Source organism: Manis javanica, chromosome 10 (genome assembly GCF_040802235.1).
Source record: "Manis javanica isolate MJ-LG chromosome 10, MJ_LKY, whole genome shotgun sequence".
Classification (NCBI taxonomy): Eukaryota; Metazoa; Chordata; class Mammalia; order Pholidota; family Manidae; genus Manis; species Manis javanica.
In genome coordinates, this window is record NC_133165.1 from 111,074,773 (window position 1) to 111,088,377 (window position 13,605).

The window sequence follows — 13,605 nt, forward strand, 5'->3', positions numbered from 1 at the left end:
CAATAATTGGAAGAGATATTTTGAAATAATCTGCTATAATGGCAGATGTTTTAACTTCTTTCTATAGTTCTACCAATTTTTGCTTTGTATATGTTGAAATTATTTTATTTAGAAATGTTATGCCTTCCTAGGGAATTAAACCTTTTAGCATTGTCCTTAACATTGCTCTTGGCTTCAAATTCTTTGATATTAATATAGCTACACCAGTTTTCTTTAGTCAGTATATACCTGGTTTATCTTTTTCCATGCATTTGCTTTCAATCTATGTGAATTATGCTTATAGCTTATATCTGGATTTTTCCCCCAATTTGATAATCTATGCCTTTTAACAGATAAATTTAATCCATTGATATTTATTGTGATTATTAGTATGTTTGGATTTATTTCTACCATTTTACTTTTTTATTTCCATTTGTCCAATTTTATCTATGCTTCTTGCCCTTCATAAAACTTTTAATTTTCTCATTGTATTTTTCCTCACTATTTTGAAATTTGTGCATTCTACTTCTCTTCTTTTAGAAATTATCCTTGAAAGTATATTATGCACATTTACATTTAGAAATTTAGATTGAAATAATAACCTTAACTTTCTCTCAAAAAATACAAGGGCCTTAGAACACTATAATTCTGTTGACCTTGTCCTTTTCTAAAGTTTTTCAAAAGTTAGACATTATTTCATACATAATGAGTTTTATTTTATATACATATTTATTATTTGTTAATCACTCCCTCTTGCATCTCTAACCATTCTTCCAGAATAATTTTCCTTCTTTTTGAAGTATATCCTTCAATGTAGATTTCATAGTGATAAACTCTCAGCTTCTGTATTCATCTGTAAATGATATTTTGCTCTCATCCTTGGATGACAGTTTTCCTAGGTACAGAATTACAGGCTGTTCACTTCTCTTGGCACTTTGAAAATATTGTGCCATTGTCGTCTGGCTTCCATTGTAGCTGATGAAGAGAGTTTACTGGCATGGTATTGTCATTCCTCTGTAGATATCTTAACATTACTTTCATATTTTCCATTCATTTTGAATGTATCTTCTATGTCATTAAATTAAGTTTTTTATTTCAATGGTATTCCTCATTTCTGTAAGTTCCTATTTTTTAATTCATACATTAATTCCTAATAAATTTTTTTAAAGTAAAAGGGCTTTAACTTTAAAGAGTTTGGTTCAGCCCAAAGTGCCAGGCTGTGGCAGATCCAACTGACATTTGAATAATTTAGAGAAAGAAAAATCCAGGTTTAATGGTTGGGTTATACTTATACACATGTCTTCTTTTTTTTTAAGATTTTAGTTTTTAAAGCAATTACGCTTACAACAAAATTGGGAAGAAGATACAGAGATTTCCATTATACTCCCTGCCCCACAAATGTGTAACCTCCTCCATTGGGTAACCCTGTGATTACATCCTTTATTTACTTAAATATTTAAATACATAGCTGTTCTACATCATGTATCTGACCTTTCTAATATCTTTCATCTTTAGGGAGACTAAATAAGTTCTTTTCTAATTATTTTTTCCCATGTTTGGTGATACGGATTGTGAGCTCATTGCCTGACTTTAATTGGTGGGAATCTTATGGACCTTACTTGGAGCAGGCTTTCTTCCAGCAGAGAAACTACCTGGAATCACCACAGCGCCCCCTGCTCATCTGGGTTCAGCACAGTAGTCCCAGGCTTTCCTTCCCAATGTTCAAGGCAGGCCCCAAATTCATTTTCTTTACTGACAACTTCCCTTAAGTGATTCAACCCCTACAATCAACTGTAGTGTCCCACAGGCACCAGCTCCAAGCCACCCTGCTCCCAGCTCACATGTCCTGTCCTATTTTGTCTATTAAATTAAATTAATAGTTAATTTAATTTTTGGAAGGAGCAATCCTCAGAAACCTCCATACTTCTGGTGAGGCCAGAAATATCTCAAGTAGTGTGTCATTTCCAGTCTCTGATTACTGTGCCATAAACAGGTTTCTTGGAGCTCTTAGTCTTATTGTGAGAACTAGACCTGAAATATTTTTTTAGCAAAATATAGTATTTGGTACAATTCTATTTTTATAAAATAATTTCTCTGTAGTTACCCATATTTCTATATGTATAGATGGATAGAAAGGTGCCTAGAATTTATGTTCATCTGATATTAACTATGGCTGTTTCCGAATGATGGGATTGGAAGTGATTGATTCTTTATAATGAGCCTGTATTGTTTTTACAAGAATGTGGTTTTTCTGAAGCAAAAATGAAAGAAGAAAAATAAGTAGACTGGAAGCAAATATTCTAAGATGTTAATAGTGATTAGTTTAGGGTGGTAAGTATATAAGGTATTGTTATTTTCTTTTTTGTATGTTTATTTTTAAACTTAAAAAAAAATTCACCACTTGACATTCATCAGTGTAAATGTTTTAGCAGCAACTACCATTTGCACCACAAGCCCTGCCATCTAGATTACACGTGATAAGGCAACGCAGTATGACTCCACATCTCTGCTAGTACAAAGTTCACTGTAGGAAATAACATCAACATTGGCATTTCTGCTTATACAAGCAGGATGACTACTTTGAAGTTAAACTTTTGGTCCAACAGGAATCACATGCAGTTTTTAGGTAAATATTTCCAATATGCATTTTAGACAGACCAGAATAATCCTTTTCCAGCAAAGTCAAGTTCCACTGCAAAGAATAACACCACTAAAGAGCTCTAATGGAAGATTGGATAACCCACAGGTATAATTTACTGGTCTGGCTGTGAGCAGTGTCTCTGGTGATCGTTTTTATAATTATTGCCTCTAAGGAAAGGAACTAGCTCTGATGCGGTGGCTTGGAGCAGCTGAGTTATACCTGCTTGATAAGCTTCCTGTCCTGCCATCAAGCGGCAATTATCCTTTAGCTCACCTCTTCTTTCCAACAAAATCATCTAAACAAGAACTACCCAAGCTAGCTACCAAAATTAAAATTGGGGGAAAGCATCCAAGAACAGAACAAAAGGAATGGCAGTAGTGATGTGTGTATAACCCTTTCTCCCAGAACCTTTTTCCCTTATTAATTTACCCCCAAGAAGCTAGGCACAGCTGTTTTAGCTCTACATCCTCAAGCCTGGGAATCAAATTTCTAGCAGTGCATTCAATTTTACATTTCATTATAACTAAATAATTTAGAGACATCTTTAAATTTACCAGTATGATACCATCACTTCTTCCATCTTCTCTAACTCAAAATGTTAGTCGTTTTCAATTCTCACTTTCTTCTCCACTACATCATTACTTACCCCATTACCTCTCTAAATTCTATCTTTAACATTACCTTTCCCTCATTTAAATAACCTAGAATAGATCCTGGATGCCTGGATTGAAACAACTGTCTCTTAGAAAGCTTCCCTTCAATTCAGATCTCCTTCATTTCTACACAAAGAAGAATTATCTTCCACCAACAGCTGTTTCCAGTAATAAGAAAGCTAAGTTCTGTGACTAAGCTAAGCATCCCTTCTGTTTGCCAAGGCCTACAATAGTTCCTAGGTGCTAGGCGTATCAAATTGAAATTTTCTAATATTGTTCATTATGTCCTTTACGAACTGTGCCGAGTACTCTCAACTGTCTGCCCACATTTTTCTATACATTCAGATGTATATTCTCTATTCATTTAGTCTGACAACCATGTATTCCCAGGATTAATTAATTTCTTGTTTGTATTCTTTACCACTATGGTAGCAAATATTGTCCCCTGTATTCTCTCCTTTCACAATAGATTGTCTAACTTTCGAATGGGCGCGCGGCTGTCCAGTATAACGACTACATTTCTCAGCCAGCTCTTGCAGCTGGAGTGTCCATGTGACTAATTGCTAAATAGTAATATGTAAGCCAAAATGTTAGGAGGCAACTTCAGTAAATTTCTTTAAAGGGAAGGGGCACTCATATTTTCAATCTCTCCTTCCTACTGGCTAGAATGCAGATGTGATGGCTGGAACTCAAGCAGACGTCATGGATCATCATGTGGAAGTTACATGCTGAGTTTGGTGGAGCAACTAGACAGAGCCTTGGGTCTCTGACATCAAGGACAGCCATGTCAGTCCTAGAATATCTAGTTCTGGATTATTTTTAGAAGAGAGAAAATCCTATTATGTTTAAGCTGCTACCATTTGGGGGGCCTCTATTATGACACTTGTGGGTGTGCCTAATTCTTAACTGATCCACCCATCTCCATGTGTTCAAGCTATTTCTTCTGGTCCAGCAAGAATGCTCCCCCAATTTATTTTCCTATTGTTCCCTCCAAACCAAATTGTCAGTTTTCTTTCTTCCTTTAAAATACACCTTCAGATGCAAATGCCTACATGGAAATGGTTAGTATTGCTAAGCTTACATAATCCATTATTCTTTTTTGAACACAAACACACACGTCTATATATCTAGTATGCATGAATACATATAGTGATGATAAATGAAACTTTAAAATAATATAACAGATTTTTAACAAACCTACTCCAGTTTTTACTTCCAAACATTCACTATTCCCTTTAAATAGTACTCTTACTACAGATCCACTTCAGTGATATCACTGTTCATCAAAACTTTCTGAACATCTTTTTCAAAGCAGACTGAAAGCCCATCACTAGATATAATCTCCATGAAAGCAGAAATACACCCAATTTGCTTACCAGGCCTAGGATAGTGTCTGGTATATACTGAGTGGGTATTCAATGCATGCTTGTGGTATGAAAAAATAATTACTGTAGCAAAATGTTTTCATTTGAAGGTAGATTGATTTTTTAAAAAACACCCCAAATTCATTCAGAGCTCAGTCTAGTGAAGAAAATGTGTCATAAAGCTGGGAAAAATCATTTTGGATTCTTTAAAAAAAGGAGTACTATAAAGCAATAAATCAGATTTCCTTGTACAAATCTAAAAAATTGCTCAGGTTGAGCTACTTTAGTAGTGATTTAGCAACTCATTTCCTAAATTAACAGTTCAGTATGCCAAGCTTCCACCAGTTTCAGAATATTTGCACCCCTGTTCCCTCTGCCTGGAACACCCCAGATACACACAGACTGCTCCTTGACTTCATTCAGGTCCCTGTTTAGGTACCCACCTCCTCCAGAAAGCCTTCCCGCACTACCTAATTTAAAACAAAGCCATCCCTGTCACTCTCTGTCCCCTGACCCTGCTTTCTTTTTCCTTTGGGACTTATCACTATCTGACATAATGTTTTATATCTATTTTCTTTTGTGTGTTTAATATTGGTCTCTGTCACTAGAATATCTGCACCGTGATGAAGGGATTTTGTTTTATTCACTGCTATAGCTCCAAATTATTGCAAGATATCTAAATTTCAAATGAATAATTCAATAGATACATGTTTGTAATGAAAGGGAAAAGAAGACAGAAAAGAAATGGAAGAAGGAAGACCAAGAAAGGTAACAGAAGCAGCAAAAGGGGTGAAGAAACTCTGGATGAGTCATCATTGGTTACTCTGTTAATCTTTTTTCGTACAGGGTTGAATTTAAAGCTTCCATAAGAAAAATACAGAATGGGTCTCCGTCTCTTTTGGAGACTTATTTCAAAAGAATGGGTACCCTAATGAGAGAAGCCCCACCTCCTTTGGAAGCATCGGGGTGATATTTACTATTATAATTACAATGGCCACCTCTTTCACTGTCTCGCTATCTCCCCCAGGCCACACAAGTACAAACTGAGTGAATTTTTGAGAACTCTTGACTGAGTCAGAGAAGTATTTTAATGATTTTTAGCAGGATTCATTTGTGTTGGTACGACTACTACTAGCACTTTTAAATTTCCACCCTTAACTGACATTTGGAATATCTCCTCATATCAAATACCCACAGCTCTTCCGGCTATTGCCCCATAGAGTTGCATGATAAGCTAGGAGAAAGGCCTCTGAAAATGCTTCTAACTATATGTCACATCTACTGTTTGCCTCATGGCACAAAGTTTAGTTCCTTTCAAGGGACAGTAGATATGTCACATTTCATTAATGCTTTTGCTTCCTCAAACTGCTCATTCCTTATACACAACTTACCAACAGGGTTTGTGCTGGAGAAGTTAGATCAAAATGACATTCCTTTATGTTTCAGCAAATTTAGTAGGAAAGATAATTGCATTTTCTTGCTGTTTTCTATTATAACATTATAAATAAATCTCTTTTTTTAAAAAGTTCAACAGTCCAGGTTTAAAGTTTCAGGCAAAGGAAAGGATTGTATAATACAAGGTATTATCCTAGAAGAGTTTGAGAGCAGTATCAGAATTTTGAGGCACATTTTTTTAAATGTCAGTTTCTTGATTTATAGAATCAAACAGTACAAATGCACACATACCCAGACCCCTAGTCTCATAAAGTTTCCTTCATATTCCAGTTATAATTAAAATCTTAAAACTGAATCATGATGCCAAATAGGGTAGTCACTAGTTTAATACCTTAGAAGTTCAAAAATATTTCATTTCAACCACAGACAACTGCATCCAAACAATAGTCAGAAAATTTTCTACTGAATATTATTCTTCATCTTTACATTCTCTACAGTATGATGTCTAGTACAGTAATTGTAGTATTAATATAGCATTAATACTTAGTACTAAAACCTAATGTTTTGTATTTTTTAGTCGTTCTTAAATGATACCTATTGCATTTTAGGGCAATGTTGATTATACGCACTTTTATGATGTAGCCTTGCAACTTTAAGAAGCTTACAACTCTTCTCTGAAGCAGCGGTTTCTGGTGTGTGGGCAGAAGCACGTGCTGTTGGTAAGTTACTTGTACCAGGTAATACTTGAGGAAATGTCACGGAGTAGGAGGTACGCTGTCTAGTCCGATACGCTACTTTCCTCTCTTTATGCAGCAATTGTTCATCCATCAGCAATGTTATGACTTGCTTTGACTTTTGCCGGATATGATAACCTGAAAAATACATTGAATTTGCTTATGAAAGAAAATATTTATTAAGGCTACAATCAATTTTTATTCTAAAGAAAATTAGGAAAAAATGAAAACATAAGCGAACTGAAAAAAGCTGTAGCAAATGTGAGGGAAGCCTAAGTTTCACTGTAATTGCCAGTGTTCTCCTTTTCTTAGACTTTAAGAAGTAAAAAAATTCTATCATACATAGCATTACATTTTCCACTTTAAATATGCTATTGGGCTTTCCTTCTAAAAGCAATATATACTTTGCAATAAATCAAATATAGGCATACAAAGAAGAGGAATGAATTAGTCCTGGATGTATTGACCTAGACGTATGACCATGACACTTGGCTAAATATTTAAAGTAATATGCACACTATGATTCAAATCTGTAAAACAGAGGGGAAAATAAACTATTATATATGACAGAGGAGAGAGACATACAAAGAAGGATAGATGGGTGGATGGCTGGATGATGGATGGGCAAGCAGGCAGCCAGCTATGTACCCACAATGCTGTTCATGTCTGCTACCTGAGAGGGGCACAATTGGGGTAGGACAAGAGAAGGGATAGTAGTTGGATTTTCTTTGGCACAGCACAACTTGAGGTCACTAGTAGAGTGCCACAGCCCAGTCTTAAGACCAAGATTCTAACAATGATGCTGTCTTTAACCATCTGTGCAACTCCAAGCTAAATTAGGTGGTGTGTCTGGACCTGAGTTTCCTATCTGAAAACCAGCACAAGCACACCTATTCAGTTTAATTCACAGATAAAAAAGTATAGTCATTCAAATACGTGGTATTACTATTACTCTGAACCCTCTCCCATGAGATATGATGAAGGAAATCACTTACACCTCCACATCTTGGGACCAACTCATATTAACATTTCATGTCTTCCCAAGCCTTCTTCCAGAAGTAAACTGGAAAGTCCCTAAAAATCCAGTACTATGTCTATTTTGGGTTTCAAGTGTGACAAATTAAAGTGTTAATGTTTCCAAATGTAATTTTCCAGTAGGGGGAGTAATGAGAAATGGGTCAAATTCAGGGTATATTTTAGATGACAGAGGCCAACAACATTATCTAACTCCCGGTTATTTCATTAAGGATTGACATGGATAGTGTCTGAAACCTTTGCTCAAGTTGCCATCTTTTTCAAGGTTGTTTTATCTAATCTCACTTCTTTATCATTTCTTTCTTCCAAACTTTTTATAACTGCTCCAAACTGTATCATTACGGATTTCTTATGATCAGCTTGCAGTGCAAAACAAAAAAGTCCAGCGTTTTGGGTTACCACTCAGTGTCACATGATAGAAGCCTACTGCTGGTCACATCAGCCTTTTGGGACAACAAGCTAGATACAACCTTCCCCTGGATAACTGACATAGCTTGGTTTGGAGAGAGGGAAGGATGATTTGTCTCCCAATTCTTAACTTCGTGGACTGGTGTCTTTCCAGTGGCCCCCTCACCCTCTTTACTCTAGCCACTGTGGCCACCTTATTCTGCAATCACACCAAGCTCATGTCTCCTTAGAGCTATGTGCTGGCTGTTGCTTAGGCCAGGGACTCTTCCCATGTCCAGACTCTTGATTCCTTCAGGTCTGTATGCAAATGTCACCTCCTCAGAGAAGCCTCTCTTCTGCCCACCTTCTCTAAAATAGCCTCAGCTCATCCCTGTCTGTTCCCTTACCCTGCTTTATTTTTTACCTCAGTATTTATGACTGCCTAATACCGGATTATACATTTGTTTGTTTTCTTGTTTACTGTTGGTTTCCTCGCCTAGAATACAAGCTCCACGAGGACAGAGAATCTCATTCACCTGGTACCTTCAGTGTCTGGAAGAATGACTGGCACATAAGAGATGCTCAATAAATATTAACTGAGTGAATGAACTGATGATAAGTAACTTTCCAAAAAGTCTCAATTTTATCCTTGACCTAGGGCAAGTGGAACTAGATGAGGAAGGATACTGAGTGCCAATTTATGGCTCAGCTGCCTTAGAAAGCTTCTTGGCCTGAAATAATTTCTTACAACACCCCTAATAAGAAAAAGTTGGAACTAGAAATTATGGGACAGATGTGGAATATTCTATTTGGAGTCTGCATGGATTGGTGGGATTTGAGGGCAGCTGCAATAGTTCAAAGGACAAGCAGTTACATGAAGCAGAAAGCCAGCTATAATGACGGATTTCTCCCTGAAACACCAGAACTCTTCCCCTGGGTAGCAATCTGCAGCACCAGGAAGGTCAGGCCACAGCACTTTGTAGAAAATAGGAAAGAAATCCAGGGAGGAATAAAAAAGGAAGAGCAGGCTCTCACTTACCAACTTTACGTCTCCCTGTACGGCCCCGGAAGATGACTGGTCAGCCAGAGACGGGTAAGATTCCTCAAGGGAGGAACAACCTAAGACAGGCACAGTCGCAGGGGGGCCATCCGGTGAGAAAATGGGGATCAACAGAGGTGAGACTTAGAACCTCACCCCCCCTGTTTTGAGAGAAATCTTCTGCATCCGTGGATGTTTTGTTGCCCTTGTCTAGCTTGGGTTAACACATAGTCTACAGGCACACACCTGATCATCTACATTTGCCCTCTTACAACACTAAACTGTTTTCTACCTTTATCTTGCATCTACCTACCACTTCAGCATTTTATTTTAAAAAAATAATAATAATAATAATAATAAGGGAGAAATGTGGGATTCACATATAAATCAAGTATAAAAATCAAATGAATATTCATATTTGACCTGATTGTTTATAGTTAATATGTGATCAAAACTGAAAGTTTCTGTGATGACTGCCCTTGCACTGTTCACCATGTAACTTATTCACTATGTAAGAACTTGTTCGTTATGCTTCAGAAGATTGGAGACTGACGAGAATTAGGCTTGGGGTGGATTAATGATTGTGCATTGAGCATTGAGTCCCCTGTACAGAATTTTATTGTTGTTAACAACCATTTGATCAATAAATATGAGAGATGCCCTCTCAAAAAAAAAAGAAAAAAAGGAAGAGTAGGAAGGCAAGCTGGAAACCTCCCCCCCACACACCAAGGAAGCAATTACAGCAAATACAACTGATCCTGAAAACAACCTGAAGTCACCAGACCACCTACACCTGGTGAAGAGAGGACCATACAGAGAGGGGTAAAGTGGCAGAGCTACAATGGAGCAGAACCCAAGTCGAATGAGCAGAACCAAGAGGACTGGAACAGGGAGGAGACAGGTATTCAGGAACTCTGCACACCTGGCCCTGGAGATCTTCTCTGGAATCACGGGTCCATATGGCATTGGGTTCTGGTGATTGGCAGGGCTGGACACCAGGGACAGTTGGAACACTCTAGGAGCCTGAGACTCCCAGCTGATTATGGATTACAGGCATCCTCCACCATCCTGCTGAAACCCAACACAGAGGTGGCAGTTTGAAAGATCTACCAGCAGTGGGAGGGGTGCCAGACAGGCGAGGTTTGGATGGAGTTCTCTGCAGGAGAAAGGGCAGGTGGGCAATACCTCCCCAGCCCTTCCTTGGCCCAACACATCAGGCATTCTCAAGAGCCCAGACACTCCATCCCCCTCACTGACTGCTCAGCCCCGAGGTGCTTCTCTGTGCACCACTGGTGTGACAGCCCACTTGGCCCTGCAGCATCAGACTTTGCTGCCTGGAGGCAGAGGGAATTTCTTCCAGCTTTCTCAGCCCTGTCTTGGCCCAATTGGGGAGGTGCCTGCAGGAGCCAGCTCCCAGCATGCCTTCTCCTTCACAGGGAGGTGGTCAAACCTGGTGCCATTCATCCCACTGCCACCATGAGACTGCCCCAGAGCTGCATGACCACCTGCCCATCTGTTAACCTAGCAGTTTTGCCATTGCTGCAGGGAAGGCAGAGGGTGGCCCTGCCCACAGCAATCCCAGCAGAAACCACTGCTCTGATCACAAAGTGCCAGCTGAGGCAAACTGTCAGCCTCTGTGGACTGAGATAGACCACTGCCAGCAGACAGACAGAAAGGCAGTCCCCCCATTGCCCACCAACAGCAACTGGGACTCCACAGCAAAGGAGAACCAGGCACTGCAGAGGAAATAGTCTTGAGCTTCTGGGCACCACAGGATGCCTTCTTCATAAAGTCATTACTCTCTAGACCAGGAAGCATAGCAAATCCATCTGATACAAAGGAAGAAACAAAGAAACCCGACAAAACAAAGAGGCAGAGGAATATGTTCCAGACAAAACTACAGGATAAGACACCAGAAAGAGGTCTAAATGAAATGCAGTTCACCAATCTTCTTGATAATTTCAAAGTAACAGTCATAAATATGCTCACTGATCTGCAGAGAAGTACAGAAGATCTCAGGGAGGACTTCAACAAAGAGAGAGAAGAGCTGTAAAAGAACTACTCAGAGCTAAAGAATACAGTAACTGAAATGAAAAATACGATGGAGGGAATGAATAACATTGCTGCAAGTAAAGGAAACAATCAATGAGACGGATATTAAGGAGCAGGAACAAAATGAAGTAGAGGAACAGAGAGAAAAAAGAACCTCCAGGAACTGAAAGAATGTTAAGAGAGCTGTGTGACTACTCCAAACAAAACAATATTCACATTAAAGAGGGGCACCAGAAGGAGAAGAGAGAGACAAAGGGCTAGAAGATTTCTTTGAGGAAATAATTGCTGAAAACTTCCCCAATCTGGGGAAAGCAATAGACACTCAGGGCATGGAAGCACAGAAAGCCCCTAACAAAAAGAACCCCAGCAAGACAACACCAAGACATACAATAATTAAAATGACAAAGATTAAGGATAAGGAAAGGGTACTGAAAGCAGCCAAAGAGAGGAAAAAATATTACTTATAAGGGAAACCCCATCAGGCTATCAGCAGACTTCTTAGCAGAAACTTTATAGGCCAGAAGGGAGTGGCATGAATATTTAATGTATTGAAATAGAAGGGCCTTCAACCAAGAATCCTCTACCCAGCAAGATTAGCATTCAAATTTGAAGGAGAGATTAACCGTTTCACAGATAAACAAAGGCTGAAGGAATTTATAACCACTAAACTAGCATTAAAGGTATGTTAAAGGGACCTCAGTAAATAAAAATGTCCTTAAGCCTAAATACTTTCCACTAGTGAAAATAAACCCACAGTAAAGGGAGTATATCAATTACTTACTCAGTAAGTATGAAATTAAAACAAAAATAGTAAAACCAACTATATACAAAATGATTTGTGTGTATACACACACACAAAATAAGGATACACATAAAAATGTAGACTATGACACTGGATACATAAAGTGTGGAAGAGAAAGAAGAATAAAGTAGTACTTTTAGACTGTGTTTGAAACACAGCAATCGTCAACTTAATATAGACTGTTGTGTAGTTAGGAAACTATCCTTGAACCTATGGTAACCACAAATCTAAAGCCTATGATAGATACACAAAAAAATTAAAAAAAAAAAGAAATCCAATCACAACACTAAAGAAAATCATCAAATAAGAGAAGAGTATAAGAGAAGAAGAAAGGAACAGAGAAGAGCTATAAAAATAACCAGAAAACAATAAAATGGCAATAAGTACATACGTATCAATGATTACCTTAAATGTAAATGGACTGACTGTACCAATCAAAAGACCGAGTGGCAGAATGGATAAATAAACTAGACCATCTATCTATATGCTGCTTACAAGAGACTCATTTCAGACCCAAAGACATAAGCAGACTAAAAGTGGAGGGGTGGAAAAAGATATTATATGTAAATAATAGAGAGAAAAAAGCAGGAGTAGCAGTACCTTTATCAGACAAAATAGACTTCATAACAAAGAAAGTAAGAAGAGACAAAGAAGGATATTACATAACAAAAAAAAGGGGTCAGTCCAAAAAGAGGATATAACCATTATAAATATCTATGCACCCAACATAGGAGAACCTAAATATGTAAAAAAAAATGCTAACAGAATTAAAGGGGGAAATAGACTGCAACTCTTTCATTTTAGGAGACTTTAATATACCACTCACATCAATAGACATATCAACCAAATAGAAAATAAATATGGAAACAGACACTGAATGACACATTAAATCAAATGGCCTTAATAGGTATTTACAGAATATTCTACCCAAAAGCAGCAAGACACACATTTTTCTCAAGTGTACATGGAATGTTCTCCAGAAGAGATCACATAAGATTAAACTACACCCTCAATAAATTTAAAAAGATTGAAAATGTATCAAGCAGCTTCTTAGACCACAATGGTATGAAACTGGAAATAATTACACAAAGAACACAAAAAAAGCTACACACATATGGAGGCTAAACATGTTTCTAAATAATTACTGGATCAATGAACAAGTTAAAACAGAAACCAAGCAATACATGAAGAGAGATTGTGTTTCAGCTCCAGTAATAAAAGTTTTAACTACAACTTTGAACAATAATAGAATGGGCTTACCATGACCCAAGGCCTATAATATATATTTGTTCAAGGAAATTCATTTGTTCAAGACTATAAAAATGTTTGTTGCAAGAAATCACATTTACTCATGTGAACTATAAATGAATTCAGCAGCCTTGTATGAATTAACCCATCTCTCTGTAAATGAACAAAATTCACTACCATCTATCAGTTGGGTTCGGTGGTTAGAGAATTTTGACTACTGCTGCTTAATTGAGTTCCTTCAGCTGTAGAAAAGAAATTAAATCCCATGTACTTGAA

At 37.7% G+C, this 13,605-nt stretch overlaps 1 protein-coding gene across 2 annotated transcripts in view; it reads right to left on the reverse strand.

Moving 5' to 3' along the window:
* ENTHD1 (ENTH domain containing 1) overlaps window positions 1-13,605 on the reverse strand; it is a 100,685-nt gene that overhangs the window by 73,008 nt on the left and 14,072 nt on the right. For both annotated transcript variants that reach the window (XM_017660732.3, XM_073214243.1), the window contains exon 3: window positions 6,662-6,904. In XM_017660732.3, the coding sequence (XP_017516221.3) occupies window positions 6,662-6,904 (243 nt within the window). The remainder of the gene's footprint in view (window positions 1-6,661; window positions 6,905-13,605) is intronic.